General features: G+C 38.7%; 3 protein-coding genes and 2 long non-coding RNA genes across 17 annotated transcripts in view; 3 read left to right on the top strand and 2 right to left on the bottom strand.

The window, feature by feature from the left end:
- Nucleotides 1-5,577, bottom strand: part of LOC112435915 (uncharacterized) — a 20,211-nt gene extending 14,634 nt beyond the window's left edge. The window contains exons 1-4 of one of the 7 annotated variants that reach the window (XR_013092988.1): nucleotides 5,560-5,577; nucleotides 2,947-3,005; nucleotides 955-1,037; nucleotides 140-444 (exon numbers count right to left, since the gene is read on the bottom strand). This is a non-coding gene — a long non-coding RNA (uncharacterized LOC112435915). Of the gene's footprint in view, nucleotides 1-139; nucleotides 458-954; nucleotides 1,038-1,365; nucleotides 1,515-2,946; nucleotides 3,006-3,042; nucleotides 3,167-5,559 lie in introns of those variants that run through there. The other 6 variants (XR_013092986.1, XR_013092991.1, XR_013092992.1 and 3 more) reach the window with 6 other exon arrangements.
- LOC112435947 (dehydrogenase/reductase SDR family member 11-like) lies at nucleotides 291-3,992 on the top strand. The gene is made up of 7 exons (XM_024805054.2): nucleotides 291-437; nucleotides 1,440-1,649; nucleotides 1,882-1,976; nucleotides 3,068-3,197; nucleotides 3,340-3,432; nucleotides 3,518-3,583; nucleotides 3,707-3,992. The coding sequence occupies exons 1-7, from the start codon at nucleotides 306-308 to the stop codon at nucleotides 3,734-3,736; spliced, it is 756 nt and encodes a 251-aa protein (XP_024660822.2). The 5' UTR covers nucleotides 291-305; the 3' UTR covers nucleotides 3,737-3,992.
- LOC106674540 (dehydrogenase/reductase SDR family member 11) lies at nucleotides 5,258-14,674 on the top strand. Its single transcript, XM_023152199.3, has 8 exons — nucleotides 5,258-5,312; nucleotides 5,516-5,799; nucleotides 7,676-7,885; nucleotides 13,024-13,118; nucleotides 13,890-14,019; nucleotides 14,139-14,231; nucleotides 14,328-14,393; nucleotides 14,509-14,674. The coding sequence occupies exons 1-8, from the start codon at nucleotides 5,273-5,275 to the stop codon at nucleotides 14,536-14,538; spliced, it is 948 nt and encodes a 315-aa protein (XP_023007967.2). The 5' UTR covers nucleotides 5,258-5,272; the 3' UTR covers nucleotides 14,539-14,674.
- Nucleotides 13,106-25,670, bottom strand: LOC143412487 (uncharacterized). Of its 6 annotated transcripts, none has more exons than XR_013092993.1 (5): nucleotides 25,547-25,670; nucleotides 23,459-23,541; nucleotides 22,644-22,948; nucleotides 22,178-22,236; nucleotides 13,106-13,793 (listed from the first exon to the last, which is right to left on the bottom strand). It is a non-coding gene; the product is annotated as an uncharacterized LOC143412487 (long non-coding RNA). The 6 variants fall into 6 exon arrangements; XR_013092997.1 differs by having other exon boundaries at nucleotides 23,463-23,541; XR_013092994.1 differs by lacking the exon at nucleotides 25,547-25,670 and adding an exon at nucleotides 25,451-25,542.
- On the top strand, nucleotides 18,201-26,591 carry LOC101483095 (dehydrogenase/reductase SDR family member 11). Of its 2 annotated transcripts, none has more exons than XM_076873316.1 (7): nucleotides 18,201-18,356; nucleotides 23,944-24,153; nucleotides 24,386-24,480; nucleotides 25,572-25,701; nucleotides 25,844-25,936; nucleotides 26,022-26,087; nucleotides 26,211-26,591. In XM_076873316.1, exons 1-7 carry the CDS (start codon nucleotides 18,216-18,218, stop codon nucleotides 26,238-26,240), a joined length of 765 nt encoding a protein of 254 aa, XP_076729431.1. In that variant the 5' UTR covers nucleotides 18,201-18,215; the 3' UTR covers nucleotides 26,241-26,591. The 2 variants fall into 2 exon arrangements, with proteins under 2 accessions (XP_076729431.1, XP_014262724.3); XM_014407238.4 differs by lacking the exon at nucleotides 18,201-18,356 and adding an exon at nucleotides 22,794-22,941.

The following is a 26,591-nucleotide window of genomic DNA, read 5'->3' as shown; positions in this document are numbered from 1 at the left end:
ATTGGGCTGAAAGGTCTATTGCTTTATAACGTATTCAGGTTGTGTATCATGTTTTTAAAATGAAATAATTACTTTTAAAAATACGTAATCAGTAAAGTAACTGGATAACCTTCTTGGAGAAGTAATAGTAACTACTTACTATTTTCAAGTAATTTGGTTGGAATGGAGGTGGAGTCAACTGGATCCGTTCTCCCTACCTGGTGAGCGCTCACGACGCAGAGGAAACTAATTCTGTCAGGGATATCTATCTTGGCACGTCCCTCTCTTCATACTTTTGGTGCGTGAGCTGGTTACAATTGTCTGTGATGGAGCGCTGGCGGGGCAGAGTGGCTCTGGTGACCGGAGCCTCGGTTGGGATCGGGGCGGCTGTAGCCGTGGAGCTGGTCCGGCTCGGTATGAAAGTGGTGGGCTGCGACAGGGACGTGGGGAAATTACAGGTTTGCTCTGAAATAACAAACTTGATTTCAGAAGAGAAACACTTAATGTAAAACTCTAATGCAAAGGACTTTTTAATGTTATGCAAATATGCAGTTATGTAGCTCTGTCAAGTGGACATCATATAATGGCTGTCAAGCGACAGACTTTTTGTTTTACAATAAATCATTTATGCTGTACATATTGGTCAATATGCATGGGTTAAAATGAGCTGCACAATACCAGATACAAGTAGTGTACTATGCAGCATAATGAACAAAATTATAAACAGTATGTTGGCAGTATAGGAGACAGAAGTCAGACATGATATCTTACATACATAAAAAAAAAAAAACAGTTAAAAACTTTACTGTTTAAACAAGCTTTCTGTTGACCAATGCTTTTTACATTTTTATATTTTTAATTTACATTTAAACTCTATATTGTGTATACTGTGCATTTTGCTATTTATCGTATCTGTGTGCAGCGCTTTGTGACTACCTGTCTATGAAAAGCGCTTAATAAATAAACTTTACTTACTTACATACTGATGAGTTGTGTAAATCCACAAAGAGCAGTAAACCTCGGGTCAACAGCCACAGCACAGGTCAGCTGATCACAGCCTGTAGAGAAAAAAATCTGCTGGATCTCTCAATAGAGCCTATTGTGACTCTTGATTAATTTCCTCACACTCTTATAACCACTACAGTGATCCTACGGTTCTCACATCTGCAAATCCCATTTTAGCCCCTGACTATACTCATATATTCATTATTTTCATTCCCATGTCTAATTTTGCTATTATGTTGAAGTTGTACAAGGTTATGTTTCCTTTGCAAAATAATTGAAATGTCCCTATCTTCTTACTTTTATGCTTTGAATTCATTTCAGAGCCTGGAATTTTTCTCTTTTAACTTAGTAAAGGAGTTTAATCGATAATTCAACTTTTACCAGAGTATTTTTACCACAAGAATCTGAATGCGATGGTGACTATGAAGGTATCATCTTTTGCTTTTTGTTTTCAGAAACTGGCAGCAGAGTGTCAGAGCGCCGGCCACCCTGGTGTTTTGGTGCCTTTCAAGTGTGACTTGACCAAAGAGGAGGAGATTCTGTCCATGTTTGCAGCGATCAAAGAGCAGCACAGAGGCGTGGACGTGTGCATCAACAACGCCGGCTTGGCTCACCCAGAGCCGCTGCTAAGTGGCAAAACCAGCGGCTGGAAGAACATGATGGATGTAAGAGCTCAGTGTTATCTCCTGGATTGGTCTGCAGCGATGTTTGTGATTTCTTTCAAAGTAACATCAAGGGTGTCCCACCAGAACAATACATTAAAATAATAAATGTAACCTATCAGTGCTTTTAATGTTGCACCTGAGTAAGAATTAACACTGTGGGTTAATTTACACTTGTGCACAAGAAGAAATGATTAAATGTAAAGTTTTTTTTCTTCTTCTCGGTCTCTTGCAGGTGAACGTTTTTGGATTGAGTATCTGCGCGCATGAAGCATATCAGTCAATGAAAGAGAGACATGTTGACGATGGGCACATCATAAACATAAACAGGTGCATTTTTATTTGCTGATGATCAACGACGGCCATGCCTGTGAAGTCTGATGATTTAAACATCTTTCAAATATCTTTGAATATAATCATGCTCAGATTCAGATTGAGATTATGAGCTTCTGTTGGTAACACTAATGGCAAACAAAGAACAATCAAAAGAACAAGATAAAATATACAAACAATAAGTTCACAGCGAACATGCAGACTTGAACAGAGAGGTTTTAAGTTGAGATTTCAACTGGGGGAGAGAACCAATGTTTCTTATATCTGGAGGTAGAAAGTTCCACAGGCTGGGAGCAGAGAGCTAAAAGCTCTGCTTCCCATGGTGCTGAGGGGGAAAGAAGGCAAGCTGGATAGAAGAAGAAGATCGAAGTGAGCGGGCAGAAGAGGTAGTGCTTGACAGGTCAGAAAGGTAAGGAGGAACAAGGTTATGAAGGGTCTTGAAGGTAATCAGATGAAACTTGTATGCCATTCAGAATTTCATAGGGAGCCAGTGACATTCCTGAAGGATATGGATGATGTGCTGGTATGCGGGCAGCGCAGTTTTGAACCAGTTGAAGCTTATGGAGGGATTTTTGGGGGAAACCATGCAAGAGAGAATTACAATAGACAGTGTGGGATGTAACTATACTATGATCAAGAAAGGATACAGACTGGGTGGAAAGAGAAGGATACAATCGGTCCGTGTTGCGTAGATGGAAATAGGCAGAACAAGTGAGATCATTAATGTGAGATTTATAGGATAGTGAGCTGTCTAGGATGATGCCAAGACTCTTAACCTAAAGTGAATGGAAACTGTGGAGATTTCAATAGTGAGAATGAAAAGATTTGCCTTTATTCCCAATATTGGGAATAAATAGGCATATTTGTGCACATTTTTGTATATTCAATCCTGGAATTCAGTTCAGTAGATGAGTTTGAGATGAGGAGGAAGAGGGTGACATTTTATTAAGATGCCAGTGGCGCTCACTCGTTTCATTTCTTTGGTAAAGAGGACTCCTCCTCCAAGGATAAAACACAGATGTGATCCTGAAATCAGATAAAAAATATGTTGGTAAATGCTGACCTAGTGAAATGTTCTTCTGTTGTAGTGTGGGTGGACATCATGTCTATCCCGTTCCCGATTTACATTTCTACATGGCGACCAAGTTCGCTGTAACCGCGCTGACTGAGGGCCTGAGGCAGGAGCTGCGTGCAGAAAACACCCATATCCGAGCCACAGTAAGGTTTTAAAGAACACTGATAAACCCAAAAAGTGCCCTTAAAACCAATTTCAGCTGCTATGAGACACATTTACAATACTTTCCGAAGTCGACACACAATCACACTTCTTTTACCTTTGTTTTTCTTTTGTTTTTTACAGAGCCTCTCTCCTGGTTTAGTGGACACAGAATTTGTATCACGGCTCCACAGCAATGAACCTGAAAAAGTAGCTGCTATGTACAGTGAATTTAAGGTATAATTATTAATCTCACAGTTTATAGATTGTTAATATGATTACTCTGATAAAAGTTATTAAGCATTTTTCACTTCTCTGACAGCCTTTGGAACCAAAAGACATTGCCAGTGCTGTCACATACGTGCTCAGCGCCCCGCCTCATGTTCAGGTTTGTAGGTTTTCTCTTATTTTCAACTTTTTAAATGTTCACTTATTGAATTTAGCTCATTAATATTGTAAATATCACCAGATTACTCAAAATAAGATAATATTTCTATAACTTTCCTTTCAGGTTGGCGACATTAACTTTGAAGCTGTGTAGCTGGTAACACAGTGCAGGCACACAATCCAGCCTCCACAACAAAGTGGTGTGAAACTCCTGACTGCTCAACACTGCTCTCCATTTATCCTCTGCTAAGAAAAAATAAATAAAAACCACCAACCATTACTGAGCACACTCCTACGTGATCCTAAAATGATAAAAAGCCAAGTCAAAGTTGAATTTTTCATCAAACAGAACTGTCAAAATGACTGTGAGAAAATTACCAAAATAAATTTTTCTAATGCGAATGAAGAAAGACTTGAGAATGTTTTTGTTCAATTCAGATGCACACTGACCTAAACTGAAATTGAACTCAACAGAATTAACAATAAACTGTTCTTATTAACTATGCCCTAGAGACTGGTAAGTGGCCTTTGTTCATTAATCTATGTTCTCCAACCAGTTGGTGAATGGTTGCTGGAAGTTTTTGGCAGTCACTAGGTAAAATTCGGGGCAAGGAGGTATATTGTGCTGTACTAAAAACTCTGTTGTGGTTCCTTTGTACGGTAGCAGATTTCTGCACTCTCCAACAGTTTGTGTGGATGATGCAAATATTTCTGAAAACACTCACCAAATCGCTGAGTGTCTTGACAATTTGACACTGCTCAGCAAGCACAATGCTCCGTTGTCAAGGATGCAATAGAGAACTGTTTGCTAGTGTTAATTGTGGTTGTAATAAATAATACATTTGTTGTAAATAATTAAATGCAGGTATCTGAGAGAGTACACTTTTAAAGGAGTTGTCAATACAAAACTTAGCCTACCAAGAAATCATATAAGTTTGGTTTCAAAAACTGGCAGCAGAGTGTCAAAGTGCTGGCCACCCTGGTGTTTTGGTCCCTTTCAAGTGTGACTTGACCAAAGAGCAGTAGATTCTGGCCACGACTGTACTATGACCTGTAGTGGCTAATATTGTAATGGAAGTAAAAGCAGAGCTTTGAAATGCAAAATAGTGATGATCTTCAGAGGTATGTTTTCTTGGGACATTTTGTGCTCTTCACGAAGAACCAGCCATGGTTTAAATTCCATACATCAGTATTGCCATGTTTATATCAGTGTTATCTTAATATGAGTAAAGTGTTTGTGTTTAAAATGCAATTAAAAGGAAAGTTCAATGAAATAAGAGAAAATCACGACTCTGAAAATGCAGAGAGGCGCTGAGCACATATTATGATGGCACTGGCAACATCTGTTTTTTCTAGAAGCTATCAGAGAAGAGAAAGCATGTCTGTCATTTCTCCACAACTGTTCCTAAAAGAGAAATCCAATTTAAAATACTCCAACTGCTGCAACTAATACTACTGCCACAAATAATAATAAATAAAGTTAATGATAATGAGGTTTTTTCTGCTGTGTCATGCTGAGATGACACCAAGAAACTAGGCGAGCAGCCAGTTTATGTTACTCTATAACCGAATTGCAATTCATCATCCATTATAACTCTGTACACATGACTCTGTGTCAAAGTTCATTTTTATCAGTATAATAATGTAACAATGCTTAGTGTAGTTTTATTTTATTTTATATGGATCGTTTATGGAAATTTGTTTCTACCCTAACCTAATTCTAACTACCGGTAAGTAACAAAGTAACTAATTACTTTTAAAAATAAGTAATCAGTAATTAGTAACTACTTACTATTTTCAAGTAACTTGACCAACACTGCTGATAACACATGAGAACAATAAACGTATCATTTTCAGTTGAAACCCACAAACTGAACGGTAATGTACACTCGTCTTTAGGTTTTTGATAGTTCGTCACTGTTTCTACGTCTAGTTGGTTGGAATGGAGGCGAAGTCAACGGGATCCGTTCTCCCTACCTAGTGCGCGCTCCCGACGCAGAGGAAACTAATTCTGTCGGGGATATCTATCTTGGCACGTCCCTCTCTTCAAACTTTTGGTGCGTGAGCTGGTTAGGGCTGTCTTTGATGGAGCGCTGGCGGGGCAGAGTGGCTCTGGTGACCGGAGCCTCGGTCGGGATCGGGGCGGCTGTAGCCGTGGAGCTGGTCCGGCTCGGTATGAAAGTGGTGGGCTGCGCCAGGGACGTGGGGAAAATACAGGTTTGCTCTGAAATAACAAACTCGATTTCGGAAGAGTTATGTTATGCCGGTGTTGTGCCAAAAAGTGATTGTCGGCCAAAAACTGATTTCCGGTATTTGCCAAAAACTGATTGCTCGTATTTAAACTGCTATAAGTAACTTGTTGGCCTATAATATGTGAAACATATGTCAAATGCATCCCTCATGGATGACACAAAGTCATATTGAGCCACAAACAACATTCGTGTAACAAGGTAGAAGCCGCAATCAGTTTTTGGCAGCGACTTTTATAGAACCTTTATTTATGCAGTTAAAAAAAATCTCATTAACATTAAAAATGTCTTTTGTAAGAGTAAGACAGCAGAAATGGCAGCAAATATTACAATAGTTCTGTAAAAATATTGTAAGTGGGGAAAAAGGACCGGATTGGTTATAATGTGAGTACAATAACACAGAGTTATAAAGATACTTGAAAAAACAGATAATCTTTTAATTCTATATATAACCCCTTTGTAAACGCTGTTCACCGAAGTCTATTTACCAACATACGTAAAGATATTACACATAAAAAATACACGGAAACATTGGAAATCACTTTTTGGCAGGCAAATCACTTTTTGGCAGTTTTCTCTGTTAGCAGTAGTTTACCGTTTTCTTGCGTCTTTTTTGTACATCAAGCTAGTTACCGTTACAACATTCACTTTCGGTCACACAGGAAGTTACCAAAATAAAAGCACAAACGTTCAAGGTTCAAGGTTCTTTATTTGTCACATGCATAGTTATACAAGTATAAGTTATACTTATACTTGTAACCCGTGTCAGGCTACATTTCACTGTATAACACACAGTGAAATGTAGCCTGACACGCTCCTCGACATGTGCAAAAATGGGGGGGAGAACATATAGTATATACATTGGGTGAATGTGCAGTAGTAGTAGCAAGCAGGTGAATTCTGTACATTAATATGAATAGACATCTGACATCTGACTATTTTACAGAATAGTTATATTACGTGTTGTTGAGCTAGCTTTACATATCCGCCGTTACACTGTTTGTTTTACAGTAAATCATTTATGCTGTATATATTGGTCTATATGCATGGTTTAAAATAAGCTGCACAATACCAGATCCAAGCTGTGTACTATGCAGTAAAATAAAAAAAATGGTATAAACAGTATGTTGGCACTTGGCAGTATAGGAGACGGAAGTCAGACATGATAACTTACATACTGATGAGTTGTGTAAATCCACAAAGAGCAGTATACCTCGGGTAAACAGCCACAGCACAGGTCAGCTGATCACAGCCTGTAGACAAATCTGCTGGAGCTCTCAATAGAGCCTATTGTGACTCCTGATTCCTTTCCACACACTGCTATAACCACTACAGTGATCTTAGGGTTCTCAAATCTGCAAATCCCATTTTAGCCCCTGACTATACTCATATAGTATATTAATAATAATTATATAATGATGTATTGTATTCATATTATTAAATTAGTATATGTATATTCTGTTTAGATGTAGAGGCAGACTCATCCATCTACAATGTAGGCTGCAGCAAATAGAGCTATAAGTTCATTTGTTTGTCTATGCTTGTGTTCTCACTATCGTTCAGGTGTTCATTAGAGTTTATGTTTAAATTAAGTTTTCATTTCCATGACTAATTTTGCTATTATGTTAAAGTTGTATGAGGTTGGGTTTCCTTTGTAAAATAATTGAAAACTCCTTATCTTCTTACTTTTTTGCTTTGAATTCATTTCAGAGTCTGGAAAATGTATCTTTTATCTTAGTAAAGAAGTTTAATCCATAATTCAACTTTTACCAGAGTATTTTTACCACAAGAATCTGAATGCAAAGGTGATTATCAAGGTATCGTCTTTTCCTTTTTGTTTTCAGAAACTGGCAGCAGAGTGTCAGAGCGCCGGTCACCCTGGTGTTTTGGTGCCTTTCAAGTGTGACTTGACCAAAGAGGAGGAGATTCTGTCCATGTTCGCCACGATCAAAGAGCAGCACAAAGGCGTGGACGTGTGCATCAATAACGCTGGCTTGGCTCATCCAGAGGCGCTGCTAAATGGCAAAACCAGTGGCTGGAAAAACATGTGGGATGTAAGAACTCAGAGTTATTTTAGAAAGAAAATATTCCTGGTTGGTATGCAATATAATATTGATAACATATGTTATATGTTGTTGTGTGCTACATATGAAAGCATTCACAGGAGTGGTTTCCCAGCAGAATACTGTATTCTAATGAAATGATAAATTGAGTCATCATCATTTTTTAGAATGAGATAGATGTCTTTTATTTATACAAAAAGTTGGATAAATAGTGTGTTAAAATGTCAAACTATGAAAATCCCCATCTGGTTAAAATAAATACACAATCACAATAGATGAGAAAGATAAAATATTATGCAAAACTGGCTAAAGGCTTTCACTTGGTGTTCGCTCTCTCTGCGTAGAGTATCACCTCCTGTTGCAACACACAGTGATGTTTTTGTGTAGCATATGTGTTGTAATAAAAACTGTATTTACTCGCTAAATTATGTCTCTGTATTCACTCACTGTGTCTTTAGGGATTCACTAGCTTAGCTTAGTTTTTAAATTTTTTATTTTAATGATATTGAATTCGAGACTCGGTTTTGCATCCTTGAAAACTCTCTAGCTAGCCAGCCTCCTGTAGTCAGTGCAGCCGAAGGTAGAAGGTAGCGCAGGCCCCATTAGGTGTCCCCCGGCAGACTGTCGAGTAGCTGGGGAAACAGGATGGCTGGATGACGGGGAGGAGGTATCATAGCCCCCGGTACACTACCAACCTGTTCATGTGGCTAACTACTTTTCCCCACTCAATGACACACTCGCAGGAGATCAGACTCTAGGAATTGGCGATTCTGTTTTAAGACATGTTGGCTAAGGGTAAATGCAAATTCAGTAAAATATTAAAAATCAACAAAAATCGACTTAAATGTTAAAAAAGTCACAAAGAAAGAACAATACAGTATCCTCATGAGCACCGAAGAGTAAAACATAAACATTAGGTCTCTCTCTTCCGAGTCTCTGTTAGTACATGAACTAATAATTGATCAACAAATCGATTTACTCTGCCTTACAGAAACCTGGTTACAGCAGGATGATTATGTTAGTTTAAATGAATCAACACTCCTGAGTCTCATTTACCATCAAAATCCTCGAGGCACAGGCTGGGGGAAGGTATGCCTGCAATTTTCCACACCAGCTTATTAATTAACCAAAGACCAAGACATACTTTTAACTCATTTGAAAGCCTGATGCTTAGCCTTGTCCACCTCAGCTGTAAAACTCAAAAAAACAGTTGTATTTGTTATCTTCTATCGTCCACCTGGGCCTTACACAGAGTTTCTGTCTGATTTTTCTGAGTTTTTAACTGATTTAGTGCTCTGTTCAAATAAAATAATTATTATGGGTGATATCCATGTAAATGTTACAAATGACAGTCTCAATCAACGTGGTATTTAATATTTTATTAGATTCAATTGGCTTCCCTCAAAAGGTGAAAAAATTGACGAAAAGCACCGTTGAGCAAAGTATTCCTTTAACGTCAACTAGGAATGACTTAATGAATTTATTCACAAATCAAATTTTAACAATTAGAGAAAAAATTACTCATAATGATCTCACAGATCTAACATTATCTACACATACTTTGAGTACCATTTGTATTTATTTAGTCTTTTTTTCCAATTGACCTTTCTGAGTTAACATAAGTAATTACTTCCTCCAAACCATCAACATGTCTTATAGACCCCATTCTTACAAGACTGCTGAAAGACTGTTGCCTATGTACTTCAGGCCTTCAAGCTGGCAGTAGTTAAACTTAAAAAGCCGTTACTTAAAAAGCCATCTCTTGACCCTGTGGTTTTAGATGTTTATAGGCCAATTTCTAACCTTTCATTTCAAAAATTGTCAAACAGCTAATAGATCATATGCAGACAAATGGCTTATTTGAAGAGTTTCAATCAGGTTTCAGAGCTCAGCAAAATACAGAAACGCCTTTAGATAAGTCCCAAAAAATTGATTCTGATCATCTGGACGTAGCATCTCAGTGGGAGAAACGTTTCGTCACTCATCCAAGTGACATCTTCAGTTTCAGATGACCCAACCTCATAAACAGTACCTTTGCACAATGACTGAAACCAGCCCACTGAATGAAAAAAATGGGCTGTGAGGTCAGCTCCTGGATTATTACTATCCAAACTGGCATGACCAAAGATCAACAACCGCTGAACAAAGACCATCGCTGAACCAATTTTACAATGCTGTGATTGCAGCCATTTGCTAACTCACTTTTAGTGAATTTTACAAATGATCTTCTTGACCCCTGACAGTAGTCAGTCTAGCTTATCCTGCTAGACCTCAGCGTTCGATAATGTTGACCATAATATTCTATTAGAGCGATTAGAACATGCTGTAGGTATTACAGGTACTGCACTGAAGTGGCATGTATCATATCGATCAAATAGCATCCAATTGTTCTGTAGTTTCTGTGCCAGGAACAGTTTACATGCTTCCCTTAGGCAGTATCATCAGAAGGCATAGGATGAATTTTCACTGCTATGCAGATGACACCCAACTTTATCTATGCATGAAGCCAGATAACACACCAATTAGTTTGATGTGTGTTAGAAAAATGTCTTAAAGGCATACAGACCTGGATGACCTCCAATTTTCTGTTTCTAAATTCACAAAAAACTGAGGTTATTGTACTCGGCCCTAAAATTCCTAGAAATGTGGTATCTAACCAGATACTTACTCTGGATGGCATTGCTTTGGCCTCCAGTAACACTGTGAGGAACCGTGGAGTCATTTTTAACTAGGATATTTCCCTTAACTTGGAGATCCCTAAAAAAGACATCCACCTTGGTCCCTAATGGACATAAATGTCCATTCCCCAAAAAGTGCAATAAAAATCTTATGTATTAATATTTTTTTCCACTTTAAATTGGTCAGTCTTTTAAAACTACTTCTCCCTGAAATATTCATATAAAGTTTTAATTATATTTTCGTTGTTTTAACCCTTTAAATCCCAGTTGTATTACACGAGCGCCCTGTTTTTTTTAGCCCAAAAAACAAAAAAACTAAATATTTTCCAAAAAAAACATTTGAAGTAATATTTGATTGTTATTATAATTAGGCCTTTAGATGGTCCAAAGATTGGCACCAAAATTCATTTTGACCTGCCATTATTTTTTTTGCAGGAGCACATTAAAAAAAAAAATGCATCCACCTTTAAGCCTATGTCCATTCCCCAAAATGTGCAATAAAAATATTAAATATTAATTTTTTTTCACTTTAAATTGGTCAGTCTTTTAAAACTACTTCTCCTTGAAATATTCATGTCAAGTTTTAATTACATTTCGCGGATTTTAACCCTTTATATCCCGGTTTCGTCACATGAGCGCACTGCTTTTTTTGCCCCAAAAAACATAAAACTTGAATATTTTCCAAAAAAAACATTTGAGGTAATATTCAATTGTTATTATAATTAGGCCTTTAGATGGACTAAAGATTGGCACCAACATTCATTTCGATCGCCTTTTATTTTTTTTTTCAGGACCAGAAAATGGTCTCCAGGCGGCAAATGCTCCTCCTCTAGGCCGAAATAAGTGCATCTTGCCGGGGTAAGTCGCGACGATTACCGGGGCACGATCACCGGGGACCCCTTTTTCCAGCACACACGCCCGATACCACGTGACAACAAATACGTCATTTCCTGTTGACTAAAAAAAAAAATGCACCCTCTCATGGTCCTAGGGACCAAAAAATGGTCCCGCCCGATCAGCGGGCGAAGCCGCTGCTGCACGCCGGAGATGAGGCTTCATTTCCGGCAGGTCTGTCCAAGCAGCCCGCTGTTTTCCAGCAGAGGTCAAATGTGAAGCAAGGGCGCCACCCGGTGGACAAATAAAAAAATTACAACTCTAAGGCCTGTAGTCCAAAACGAAACCTAAGCTGGAAACCTGACGATCCCTTTGACCGTAATTTTTCTGGCGTGAAAAATAGCGTTTATAATGGGTTTCAATGTGGACATTTTTGTCCAAAGGGACTAAGGTGGATGCATTTCTGTAGCTTAGCCATTTTAGGCTAATTCAATGAATTTACACCACAATTATAAAATATAATTAAAAAGAAAATTCTTTGACAAATTTGGCTATATTCCACTCAACACAGTGAAAATGGTTTAAAATTAAAAATGCAAAAGACAATAAATGTCCCTAAGGACCTCTGAGGGCCCTTAATGTACATTTTAAACAAATATGTAGGACTGCTTTTTTTCCATTTGCACAGTATCTCTAAAATTAGAAATATCCTGTCTCAGAGTGATGCTGAAAAACTAGTTGATGCATTTATTACTTTTAGGCTGGATTAGTGTAATTCATTATTATCAGGAAGTCCTAAAAACTTCCTGAAAAGCCTTCAGTTAATCTAAACTGCTGCAGCAAGAGTACTGACAGGGACTAAAAGAGAGAGCATATTTCTCCTATACTGGCTTCCCTTCATTGGCTCCCTGTTAAATCCAGAATTGAATTAAAAAATCCTGCTCCTCACATACAAGGTCTTAAATAATCAGGCCCCATCTTATCTTAATGATGTCATAGTATTGTATCCTTGCATTAGAGCACTTCGCTCTCAGACCACAGGCTTACTTGTGGTTCCTAGAGTATTTAAAAGGTGAATGGGAGCCTTCAGTTTTCAGGCCTTTCTTCTGTGGAATATGGGAGACAGACACTATCTCTACTTTTAAGATTAGGCTTAAAACTCCTTTTTGCTAAAGCATATAGTTAGGGCTGGATCAGGTGACTCTGAATCCTCCCTTAGCTATCCTGCAACAGGTGTAAGCTGCTCTCTTCCACAGCATGTCTTTTATCCTGTTTTCCTTCTCTCACCCCACCTGGTCGCGGTCCCTGAGCCTGGATCTGGTGGAGGTTTCTTCCTGTTAGAAGGGAGTTTTTCCTTCCCACTGTCACCACTTTGCTTGATCATAGGGGGTCATTGTATTGTTGGGGTTTTTTCTCTGTATGTATTAGGGTCTACCTTAAAATATAAAGCACCTTAAGGCGACTGTTGTTGCGATTTCGTTCTGTATAAATAAAATTGAATTGAATTAAAAGAATTTGTTCATCTTGAGTGCAAATAGCAACAAGGAAAAGTATCATTTTGATGCATTGATTACATATATTTGTTTTACCGTTTATTTCACTGCTGGTTTCTTACAGGTGAACGTTCTTGCACTGTGTATCTGTGCACGTGAAGCTTATCAGTCAATGAAAGAGAGAAATGTGGACGATGGGCACATCATAAACATAAACAGGTGCAGTTTTATTTTACTGATGGACAGTGATGGGTATGCTTGTGCAGTTTACACAAACATCTTATAATTCAGTCATTCTTTTGGCAACTCTGCACAATGGACTTTTCTCACAGCACACATTGTATCTCCCCCTTTAAGAACCCTACTATAGCCAATGAGTGTTTTTATTACTGGTAGGTCCAATAAAAATAAATACCAGACTGCTGTGTCAATAACAATATATTAGAACCAAAAGGGACATCTTCATATTGCTTTCATTGGCCAGCTAGCAGTTCAGAACTAAAAGATTTTTGAGTTTACTATGAAAATCATCAAGAAAAATGAAACCAAATCTAATTGCCAGAACCGAGAAATGTTTTGCTTTTTTTTAAATCTCAAAACACAAGTACCTTCCTGGTTATACATTATATAGAAACCTTTAAATTACAGCACAACAGCATAGTGATGCAGTGGTTAACACTGTTATCTCACAACTTATCTCACAAATCCAGCATCTGGCCAGTGTCTTTCTCTGTGTAGTTTGCATCTTCTCCCTGTGTCTGCAGGAGTTCTCACCTTCCCACATAGTCCAAAGACATGCAGTAAGTTGGGTTAGTTTAGTTGAACTGTGTCTGTGTCTCTGTGTCCTGTGACAGACTTGGGACCTGTCTGTGCTGTACCCGAGGCTCCTGGACCCTGAATTAGATAAGCAAAAGAAAACAGGTGGATGTTAAACGATATAGAAACTGTTGCCATTGTTGTTATAACACTTGTAAATATCCTCTGTTGCAGTGTGTGCGGCCATCAAGTGTTTCCTAATGCTGACGGACATTTCTACACCGCCACCAAGTATGCTGTAACTGCGCTGACTGAGGGCCTGAGGAAGGAGCTGCGTGCAGAAAACACTCATATCCGGGCCACAGTAAGCTTTTGAAAGACACTGTAACCAGCTCCAAAGTACCTTTAACACTAATGTCAGCTGTTATGAGATGCACACAGAGTACTTCTTGAAGAATCCTCATTAATAATGTCATTTTGCAGAGCATTTCTCCTGGCTTTGTGGAGACAGAATTTGTGTCACGCCTCTACAGAGATAATTCTGATAAAGCAGCTGCAGTATACACTGATTATAAGGTAAAATCATTATTCCTTCATTTCCTACAATCGCTACAGTATTGTTGATATGATTACTATTAAAATTTCATTAAGCACTTTTCACTTCTTTGATAGTCTCTGGAAGCAAAAGACCTCGTCCATGCCGTCACATATGTGCTCAGTGCCCCTCCTCATGTTCAGGTTTGAGATTTTCTCTCATTTTCCTCTTTTTTGTGACCTTTTGAACTTTTCTATTTTCCATTTTAAATATCAGCAGTTTAGTCATAAGATAACATTCATCTATCTTTTCTTTCAGATTGGGGAGATTTTGCTTGAAAGTCTGTAGCAGGTGTCATGCAACTTGGCCTTGAGACCCATCCCAATCTTTACATCAAAGTAGTGTGACCGGCTCTCCTTACTTCTCAACACTGTCAGATTGTAATCAATTCACAGAAGGATAAAATAAAGGAAACTCATCCAGCTGTTTTCTGTCTAATTGTCTTCTTATCAAAGGTCCCTGTGGTACCTTTTTACAAGCGTCCTACTGGCCAGCAAGGAATGCCCATGAAAACACTTTAATTAATGACAGCTTCCTTCTTATTGTAACAGATCTCAGTTGCTGGATAGTATTTAAGCTCTAAGAGTGTTTTTACTGTTAAGCAGATGTTCATTTCAGCAGGTTAGAACCTTAGCTGGTTTGGGGGGGGGGGGGGGGGGGGGGGGGTGTCATGGAGCAACCGTACAAGTCATAAGGGCCTAAAGACTGATGAACAAAGGTCACTTACCAATGTATGTTCTCCAACCAGTTGGTGAATGGTTGCTGGAAGTTGTTGGCAGTCACTAGGTAAAATTCGTGGCAAGGAGGTATATGGTGCTGTACTAAAACCTCTGTGTGGTTCCTTTGTATGGTAGCAGATTTCTACACTCTCCGGGAGTTTGTGTGGATGATGCAAATATGTCTACAAGCACTCACCAAATTGCTGACTGTCTTGACACTTTGACACTGCTCCGCAAGCACAATGCTCCATTGTCAAGGATGCAATAGAGAACTGTTTGCTAGTGTTCATTTTTGGCTCTAATAAACAATACATTTGGTGTAAATAAACAAACGCAGGTATCTGAGAGAGTAAGCTTTTAAAGGAGCTATCATGTCAATATAAAACTTTGACTACCAAGAAAACATAAGTTTGACTTAAAAAACTGGCAGCAGTGTCAAAGTTCTGGCCACCTTGGTGTTTTGGTCCCTTTCAAGTGTGACTTGACCAAAGAGCAATAGATTCTGGCCATGACCAATGTTCCCTCTAATTTTTCATGTGTCTGAGCGACCACACAAACTCCCTGAGCGGTCCCTTGGACCACTGTGAGCAACATTAGACGTGTGCACTGTGGTTATGCCAGCATCGAATCCATCCAAGGTTTATTAAAATAATCAAATTACAGCATTTACATTTATGTTAGACTACTATTAATTAACTGCTTTAGCCCACTTACAATGAAAATTAAAAAAAAAAAAATCTTGTTCATGACCTGTGTAGTATGTTAACACTTTTGGAAGTAAAAATAACTTGAATTCCAATTTTGAAAACAAAACTTTTTTTTTTTTTTTTATAAAGCTCTGACTTGAATTATGAGTATGGGTCTGTGTTCTGGGAGAGAGTCCTGTAACTCTGTCTGCAAAATACAGTATATAATGACCAATGTTGGACAATTAACAATTAAATGTTGGACAATTTATTTTTTTAAATAAACATTTCAAACTATTTACAGAACAATCAGCTGTTCTGCATTAAATCTGATGCCACACAAATTATTTGTGTCACTCCAAAAAATAATTTCTGTCCACTATGAGATAAAAGAGAACAACAGCCTGATACCTGCAGGCCTGACAACAGGAGATGTATCACTCCTGTAACACCTGTAACATTCAGCAGTCGCCTCATTGTTCTGACACACAAAACAAAACTATTGACTACACTACACACTAACTACACAAGATTTGCGCTAAACGTCGCAAATCTCTCACGTCTCAAAACACCGCTGTCACTCCTAAAACTTCCCCCTTCCTAAACAACTAAATGCCATGTTGCTTTATCATTTTTTGATTGGTCGACATGGTACATTTTTCGACCAATAGCAATAGGGGTTTTTTTTTGGTGTTGTTTTTGCTCACAGGCGGAGAGTGCTTTTGAGGTTTTCTTTATAAAACACAGTTTTTACTGTTTCTTCCCGCAGTAAATATAAACAACGATAGTATTGACTATGTGCACGTTAGCATATGCTACTTCCGGTGCGGAAACTCCTGTGGGGAGCTTTGCTTCCGGTGTCCTATTCGCGCCTGGTTTACGGTCCAAAACAAGTTAAGCAAATGAATCAAGTGGCGATTTACATTTCTATAGATGTCTTGGGCATTTACCCAATATATCTGTAAATGATGTTCATCGACTTGTCGATATTTTTCCCCTGCGCCTCAGAGCAAAAGAGAAAAGGGATTCAAATGTTATATTTCTCAGCTGTCCCTCGTTTATCGTGGGTGTTATGTTCTAAAAATAACCAGCAATAGGTGAAATCAAGTAGCCAATTTTATTTTTTGACAGTGCAAAACGTTTGGTGGACATGGTGGACATACAGTACTGCACCTCAGAGTCACACTGCTAGCGATCAATGCAGCGATTCTGTACTGTACAGGAGAGACGTCACGGAGGAGATCGTCTGCAGCGATCAGGACACAGGACAAAATGTGATGTAAAAAAAAAAAGCATGCAAACTTGCACTAAAAAAATCCGTGAAACAGCGAGGTGAAAGGTGAACCGCGTTACAGCGAGGGACCGCTGTAATTTTGAAGGTAAGTCACAACATACCCTTCATAAATACTAATGTATAGAAACCGTTACCAGCAATCATTCATTTTTTGTGTGGCTTTTTTCACGGTTTGTTAACATGCCGTGTAGGCGTGTACTTGACTAGCTGATATCGACATAACGGGGGAAACATCTGGTTTGACTATTCTTCAGCTGTAGTTTGAATGCTGAACATTTGCCTGTTTAAATCATAAGACCAGTGACTATACAGAGATGTGCTTCTGAATGTGGACGATGTGTCTTCTGCTGCAGTAATGCAGTTCTGCTTGTGTTGAGTGATGTAAACAACTGATCGATCTAAAGGCTTTAAACGTCAAAATTGATCATTAGATTTTTTATGACACAACAGCGGTGAGTGTTCCCACCTTCTCCTCTTTGTAACTTTCCGTTTTCGAGTTTTGGACATGATTTTGGAGTATATCTTTGCAGTAGCGATTGACCGCAAAGTAAAGCTACCGGAAATGCACTACCCCACATCCGGTCTCAAACCAGGAAGTTAGCATTGTCTCGTGCACATAGTCAATTCAGGAAGAAAACCAAACATTGCATATATTTTTTTATCATAACTCCAGTTTTACTTGGCCTATCAACACAATTTAAAAACTGGTATAAAGTTCACACTTTTTCTGTCAGTTGTTCCGTCTGTCCTGCTCACATCTCCAATGGTTGTACAGGTTGTCATTAACGTGGCTTCACTCCACATCAGCCACGCTGCTTTGCTAGCTAAAACACCGGTGTCGTCACATAAGGACGCTGTCATAGCCTGTCAATGACGTTCATTAGCTGCGTATATATATGAATGTGAATCGCATCATTGGCTGGACTATGGGATAAGGTGGCATCGTTCTAATCCCATACGGGATCAGCCAGTCACTTTCTGACTAACACTGCAAAACAGAATTGTTAAAGTATTTGTTTTAAGTTCAGATTTTTTTTTTGGTGCACAACGCAGATTTTCTGTGCGCAGAGACCGTGCCAGCAGTGCACAATTGCGCACGCACGCAGCTTAGAGGGAACATTGGCCAGGACTGTACTATGACCATAGCTGGACTGGCCATCAGGCATACCGGGCATTTGGCATCAGGCCGATGGTGATTTTTCATTTTTATGGGCCGGTGATTTTTTTCTTTTCTTTTCTTTTTATTTTTTTGTAACGGTAGAAACAATGAAAGGTGGTGCATTGGCCAGATGCTGGTCGATGTGTAAAAATAACTCAGTTGTTTGGTGGCGGCTATGGCGGAGCTTCCACAGAGGCCAGCATGTGGATGAGGGAAGGGGAGGCAGGAGAAGGAGAGACAAGTGTCAGGTGAACTGAACTTAGAGTAAGAAGTTATGACCTGCAGTCAGTCTGGGTCAGATATAAACCAAGTTTAGGTGGAGTTTATTTTCGTTCTGCTGACTTTTTACAGTCAGTGACAATAACTCGTACTGCGTACTAGCTAGCATGACAGAGTTTCTATACAGCTGGGTGGGTGCTATGATGTTACTGATGTAGCTTGCCATCGCCAGTGTGTGAATGGGTGAATGACTGAATGTAGTGTGAAGCGCTTTGGGGTCCTTAGGGACTAGAAAAGCGCTATACAAATGCAGGCCATTTACCATTTACCATTTACTGATAGTGAACTTTATTTTATTCATAAGGTTAGTTAGTAGAGTTGCCAACCGTCCTGTAAAAATTAAATCGTCCCGCATTCAGAGAAAATTTTGTGTTGAGCTGAAAAGGAACAGTTTGTCCCAGACTTCAGCTACAATAGAAAAAGACACAAAGCTGGAGTTATTCTGTCGTTAAGCTGCACAGTTGCCTCTTCTCCTCTCATTCTCTCCCCCTCTCTCTGTTGTTGCTACTTCAATCATGAAACTGACCAATGATCAGCTGATCGGCTTTTCTCTCTTGCTTGTTTATCTCCCACTTTGCGCCAGAAAGCGGAAACCGGCGGATGTCGTGCTAAACAACAGCAGCAAGTTTAAGATCAGCTGTTGTTAGAATTTATTTAATATTACTTTCTAGTATCAGCTAATGTTTGCTGGCGCCACAGCTGTAAAAGCTGCTGGTCATGATGTCGGTTTGGATATCCTGGTGAGAGGGAAACATGAAGATGAAACCAGGAGATGTCCTTACTGAATCAGAGCTGAACTGTTTCTGAGAGACACATAACACCAGGATCCTTTTCTAAGTAGCTTACAGCTGGTAACTGTGCAGGGGTGGCTCTAGCAAAGTTTTGCCAGGGGGCCAGGTAGGGCATTAACAGGGAAAGGGGGGCACAAAGAAATACTTTTCTTTCTTATTCTCATTTAAAACATCTAGCTCTTATTAAATAGTTATCTGAATCTGGGGCAGGGATAGCTCAGTAGGTAGAGTGGTGGCCCCATGATCGGAAGGTCGGGGGTTCGATTCCCCTGAACAGCTGAGCAAGATACCATCCCTACACACTGCTCCCTGGGTGCCCAATGGCTGCCCACTGCTTCACTGAGTGAATGGGTTAAAGGCAGAGAGGAATTTCCACACGGGGATCAATAAAGTACACTTTCTGAATCTTACGACCAAAGTTTTTATCTGACGTAAAATGTATAGAAACCATACATTTTTTTTGTCCCAGTCCAGCCCTGACTATGACCTCTAGTGATTAATATTGCAAAGGAAGAACAGTAGGATGCAAAAGTTTGGGCAACCTTGTTAATAGTCATTATTTTCCTGTATAAATCGTTGGTTGTTACAATAAAAAATGTCAGTTAAATATATCATATAGGAGACACACACAGTGACATTTGAGAAGTGAAATGAAGTTTACTGGATTTACAGAAAGTGTGCAATAATTGTTTAAACAAAATCAGGCAGGTGCATAAATTTGGGCACCACAAAAAAAAAAAAAGAAATGAAATCAATATTTAGTAGATCCGCCTTTTGCAGAAGTTACAGCCTCTAAACGCTTCCTGTAGGTTCCAGTGAGAGTCTGGATTGTAGTTGAAGGTATTTTGGACCATTCCTCTTTACAAAACATCTCTAGTTCATTCAGGTTTGATGGCTTCTGAGCAAGGACAGCTCTCTTTAACTCACACCACAGATTTTCAATAATATTTAGGTCTGGGGACTGAGATGGCCATTCCAGAACATTGTACTTGTTCCTCTGCATGAATGCCTTAGTGGATTTTGAGCAGTGTTTCGGGTCGTTGTCTTGTTGAAAGATCCAGACCCACCGCAGCTTCAGCTTTGTCACTGATACCTGGACATTGGTCTCCAGAATCTGCTGATACTGAGTGGAATCCATGTGTCCCTCAACTTTGACAAGATTCCCAGTCCCTGCACTGGCTACACAGCCCCACAGCATGATGGAACCACCACCATATTTTACTGTAGGTAGCAGGTGTTTTTCTTGGAATGCCGTGTTCTTTTTCCTCCATGCATAACACCCCTTGTTATGCCCAAATAACTCAATTTTTGTTTCATCAGTCCACAGCACCTTATTCCACAATGAAGCTGACTTGTCCAAATGTGCTTTAGCATACCCCAAGCGGCTCTGTTTGTTCCTAACTGTGGAAACAGACAGCTTAAATCTGTGAGACAGCTTTCTGTATCTTTCCCCTAAACCATGATGGTGAACAATCTTTGTCTTCAGGTCATTTGAGAGTTGTTTTGAGACCCCCATGTTGCTACTCTTCAGAGAAAATTAAAAGAGGAGGGAAACTTACAATTGACCCCCTTAAATGCTCTTTCTCATTATTGGATTCACCTGTGTATGTAGGTCAGGGGTCACTGAGCTTACCAAGCCAATTTGAGTTCCAATAATTAGTTCTAAAGGTTTTGGAATCAAGAAAATGACAGCAGTGCCCAAATTTATGCACCTGCCTGATTTTGTTTAAACAATTATTGCACACTTTCTGTAAATCCAATAAACTTCATTTCACTTCTCCAATATCGCTGTGTGTGTCTCCTATATGATATATTTAACTGACATTTTTTTACTGTAACAACCAACGATTTATACAGGAAAATAATGACTATTAACAAGGTTGCCCAAACCTTTGCATCCCACTGTAAAAGCAGAGCTGTGAAATGCACAATAGTGATGACCTTCATTGGTGTGTTTTCTTGGGACATTTTGTGCTCTTCATTAACAACCAGCCATGGTTTAAATTCCATACATCAGTATGTCCATGTTTATACCAGTGTTATCTTATTATGAGTAAACTGCTTGTGTTTAAAATGCAATTAAAGGGAAAGTTCAATAAGCCACAGTAAAAAGCATGAAACAAGATAAAATCTGAAATCTGAACATGCAGAGAGGCACTGAGCACATATTGTGATGACACTAACAACATCTATTTCTTTCAGAGGCAATCAGAGAAGAGAAAGCATGTGTGTTGGTCTACAAACAAACTTGATATTTCTTTTATCCACACGTGTTCTTTAAAGAGAAATCCTATTTAAAATACTCCAACTGCTGCTACTAATATACTGCCACAAATAATAATAACAATAATAATAATAAAATTAATAATAATGAAGTTTTTTCTGCTGTGTCATGCTGAGATGAGACCAAGAAACTGGGATGGCAGCCAGTTTATGTTTATATGTTACTATAAAACCGGTGAGTTGCAATTCATCATCCATTATAACTCTGTAAACCTGACTCTGTGTAAAAGTTCATTTCTATCAGTTGGTGCACAAAAATGGCCGTTTAAAGTTTTAATTGTTAAAACAGGGTTTCTGTATCCAATATAATAACAATGTTTGGTGTAGTTTTTTATTTTACAAAAAAACCTCAAAAAAACAAAACAAAACCTTTCATGATTAAAAATTCAACTTCCTCAGAAGTTCTTAATTTGCGAGTCACAATTCTGGTATAAAGTATTACCAAATCACGCCTTCTTTCCTTCTTGGTTGTTGAGCTATGAAATGTTGATGACCTCCACAAGTTTTTCATTTGTCCAAAATGGAAGGACTGATCCTAAAAAAGCATTTCCCCCTGAAAGTTAAATGTCTCTTTGCTGCTGTATAGAGCATGACTGAGGAATTATTGATTCTTCCCATATTGTCTCTAATCTTAGCGAGGAAATCCTTGACAGAGGCCGAATGGTCACAAATACTTAATATTATACAGAATGTTACAAATTAATTAGCTCACTCACTTCAGTTTTTATTGTGGCAGTCATGTCAAGGTAGTTGTCCCCGGCAGAATTTGTTTCCCCTGCGTTGAGAGCACAGGCTTGGTTGTCCAAATCACAGACAAACAATATAAACACCAAAAAAATTGCTTCTTTTACATGCCTGAATGTGCACAAAATAGGTTTAAATGTTACACAAATTTCTTCAAGTCATAGGTTGTTCCATATTATGTCACTTTTTGCTTGATGCAATGTGCATAAAGTTAAAAGATTAAAAATAATAAAACCAATTTTTAAAAGAGGATTTTTCAAGTGATCCAATTTTAGATGGATTATGCAGAAAAAAATCTAATTGGGCTGAAAGGTCTATTGCTTTATAACGTATTCAGGTTGTGTATCATGTTTTTAAAATGAAATAATTACTTTTAAAAATACGTAATCAGTAAAGTAACTGGATAACCTTCTTGGAGAAGTAATAGTAACTACTTACTATTTTCAAGTAATTTGGTTGGAATGGAGGTGGAGTCAACTGGATCCGTTCTCCCTACCTGGTGAGCGCTCACGACGCAGAGGAAACTAATTCTGTCAGGGATATCTATCTTGGCACGTCCCTCTCTTCATACTTTTGGTGCGTGAGCTGGTTACAATTGTCTGTGATGGAGCGCTGGCGGGGCAGAGTGGCTCTGGTGACCGGAGCCTCGGTTGGGATCGGGGCGGCTGTAGCCGTGGAGCTGGTCCGGCTCGGTATGAAAGTGGTGGGCTGCGACAGGGACGTGGGGAAATTACAGGTTTGCTCTGAAATAACAAACTTGATTTCAGAAGAGAAACACTTAATGTAAAACTCTAATGCAAAGGACTTTTTAATGTTATGCAAATATGCAGTTATGTAGCTCTGTCAAGTGGACATCATATAATGGCTGTCAAGCGACAGACTTTTTGTTTTACAATAAATCATTTATGCTGTACATATTGGTCAATATGCATGGGTTAAAATGAGCTGCACAATACCAGATACAAGTAGTGTACTATGCAGCATAATGAACAAAATTATAAACAGTATGTTGGCAGTATAGGAGACAGAAGTCAGACATGATATCTTACATACATAAAAAAAAAAAACCAGTTAAAAACTTTACTGTTTAAACAAGCTTTCTGTTGACCAATGCTTTTTACATTTTTATATTTTTAATTTACATTTAAACTCTATATTGTGTATACTGTGCATTTTGCTATTTATCGTATCTGTGTGCAGCGCTTTGTGACTACCTGTCTATGAAAAGCGCTTAATAAATAAACTTTACTTACTTACATACTGATGAGTTGTGTAAATCCACAAAGAGCAGTAAACCTCGGGTCAACAGCCACAGCACAGGTCAGCTGATCACAGCCTGTAGAGAAAAAAATCTGCTGGATCTCTCAATAGAGCCTATTGTGACTCTTGATTAATTTCCTCACACTCTTATAACCACTACAGTGATCCTACGGTTCTCACATCTGCAAATCCCATTTTAGCCCCTGACTATACTCATATATTCATTATTTTCATTCCCATGTCTAATTCTGCTATTATGTTGAAGTTGTACAAGGTTATGTTTCCTTTGCAAAATAATTGAAATGTCCCTATCTTCTTACTTTTATGCTTTGAATTCATTTCAGAGCCTGGAATTTTTCTCTTTTAACTTAGTAAAGGAGTTTAATCGATAATTCAACTTTTACCAGAGTATTTTTACCACAAGAATCTGAATGCGATGGTGACTATGAAGGTATCATCTTTTGCTTTTTGTTTTCAGAAACTGGCAGCAGAGTGTCAAAGTGCTGGCCACCCTGGTGTTTTGGTGCCTTTCAAGTGTGACTTGACCAAAGAGGAGGAGATTCTGTCCATGTTTGCAGCGATCAAAGAGCAGCACAAAGGCGTGGACGTGTGCATCAACAACGCCGGCTTGGCTCACCCAGAGCCGCTGCTAAGTGGCAAAACCAGCGGCTGGAAGAACATGATGGATGTAAGAGCTCAGTGTTATCTCCTGGATTGGTCTGCAGCGATGTTTGTGATTTCTTTCAAAGTAACATCAAGGGTGTCCCACCAGAACAATACATTAAAATAATAAATGTAACCTATCAGTGCTTTTAATGTTGCACCTGAGTAAGAATTAACACTGTGGGTTAATTTACACTTGTGCACAAGAAGAAATGATTAAATGTAAAGTTTTTTTTCTTCTTCTCGGTCTCTTGCAGGTGAACGTTTTTGGATTGAGTATCTGCGCGCATGAAGCATATCAGTCAATGAAAGAGAGACATGTTGACGATGGGCACATCATAAACATAAACAGGTGCATTTTTATTTGCTGATGATCAACGACGGCCATGCCTGTGAAGTCTGATGATTTAAACATCTTTCAAATATCTTTGAATATAATCATGCTCAGATTCAGATTGAGATTATGAGCTTCTGTTGGTAACACTAATGGCAAACAAAGAACAATCAAAAGAACAAGATAAAATATACAAACAATAAGTTCACAGCGAACATGCAGACTTGAACAGAGAGGTTTTAAGTTGAGATTTCAACTGGGGGAGAGAACCAATGTTTCTTATATCTGGAGGTAGAAAGTTCCACAGGCTGGGAGCAGAGAGCTAAAAGCTCTGCTTCCCATGGTGCTGAGGGGGAAAGAAGGCAAGCTGGATAGAAGAAGAAGATCGAAGTGAGCGGGCAGAAGAGGTAGTGCTTGACAGGTCAGAAAGGTAAGGAGGAACAAGGTTATGAAGGGTCTTGAAGGTAATCAGATGAAACTTGTATGCCATTCAGAATTTCATAGGGAGCCAGTGACATTCCTGAAGGATATGGATGATGTGCTGGTATGCGGGCAGCGCAGTTTTGAACCAGTTGAAGCTTATGGAGGGATTTTTGGGGGAAACCATGCAAGAGAGAATTACAATAGACAGTGTGGGATGTAACTATACTATGATCAAGAAAGGATACAGACTGGGTGGAAAGAGAAGGATACAATCGGTCCGTGTTGCGTAGATGGAAATAGGCAGAACAAGTGAGATCATTAATGTGAGATTTATAGGATAGTGAGCTGTCTAGGATGATGCCAAGACTCTTAACCTAAAGTGAATGGAAACTGTGGAGATTTCAATAGTGAGAATGAAAAGATTTGCCTTTATTCCCAATATTGGGAATAAATAGGCATATTTGTGCACATTTTTGTATATTCAATCCTGGAATTCAGTTCAGTAGATGAGTTTGAGATGAGGAGGAAGAGGGTGACATTTTATTAAGATGCCAGTGGCGCTCACTCGTTTCATTTCTTTGGTAAAGAGGACTCCTCCTCCAAGGATAAAACACAGATGTGATCCTGAAATCAGATAAAAAATATGTTGGTAAATGCTGACCTAGTGAAATGTTCTTCTGTTGTAGTGTGGGTGGACATCATGTCTATCCCGTTCCCGATTTACATTTCTACATGGCGACCAAGTTCGCTGTAACCGCGCTGACTGAGGGCCTGAGGCAGGAGCTGCGTGCAGAAAACACCCATATCCGAGCCACAGTAAGGTTTTAAAGAACACTGATAAACCCAAAAAGTGCCCTTAAAACCAATTTCAGCTGCTATGAGACACATTTACAATACTTTCCGAAGTCGACACACAATCACACTTCTTTTACCTTTGTTTTTCTTTTGTTTTTTACAGAGCCTCTCTCCTGGTTTAGTGGACACAGAATTTGTATCACGGCTCCACAGCAATGAACCTGAAAAAGTAGCTGCTATGTACAGTGAATTTAAGGTATAATTATTAATCTCACAGTTTATAGATTGTTAATATGATTACTCTGATAAAAGTTATTAAGCATTTTTCACTTCTCTGACAGCCTTTGGAACCAAAAGACATTGCCAGTGCTGTCACATACGTGCTCAGCGCCCCGCCTCATGTTCAGGTTTGTAGGTTTTCTCTTATTTTCAACTTTTTAAATGTTCACTTATTGAATTTAGCTCATTAATATTGTAAATATCACCAGATTACTCAAAATAAGATAATATTTCTATAACTTTCCTTTCAGGTTGGCGACATTAACTTTGAAGCTGTGTAGCTGGTAACACAGTGCAGGCACACAATCCAGCCTCCACAACAAAGTGGTGTGAAACTCCTGACTGCTCAACACTACTCTCCATTTATCCTCTGCTAAGAAAAAATAAATAAAAACCACCAACCATTACTGAGCACACTCCTACGTGATCCTAAAATGATAAAAAGCCAAGTCAAAGTTGAATTTTTCATCAAACAGAACTGTCAAAATGACTGTGAGAAAATTACCAAAATAAATTTTTCTAATGCGAATGAAGAAAGACTTGAGAATGTTTTTGTTCAATTCAGATGCACACTGACCTAAACTGAAATTGAACTCAACAGAATTAACAATAAACTGTTCTTATTAACTATG

This window comes from Maylandia zebra, linkage group LG14 (assembly GCF_041146795.1).
Source record: "Maylandia zebra isolate NMK-2024a linkage group LG14, Mzebra_GT3a, whole genome shotgun sequence".
Classification (NCBI taxonomy): domain Eukaryota; kingdom Metazoa; phylum Chordata; class Actinopteri; order Cichliformes; family Cichlidae; genus Maylandia; species Maylandia zebra.
The sequence above is the reverse complement of the archived record's forward strand: the minus strand, read 5'-3'. Positions and strand labels throughout refer to the sequence as shown.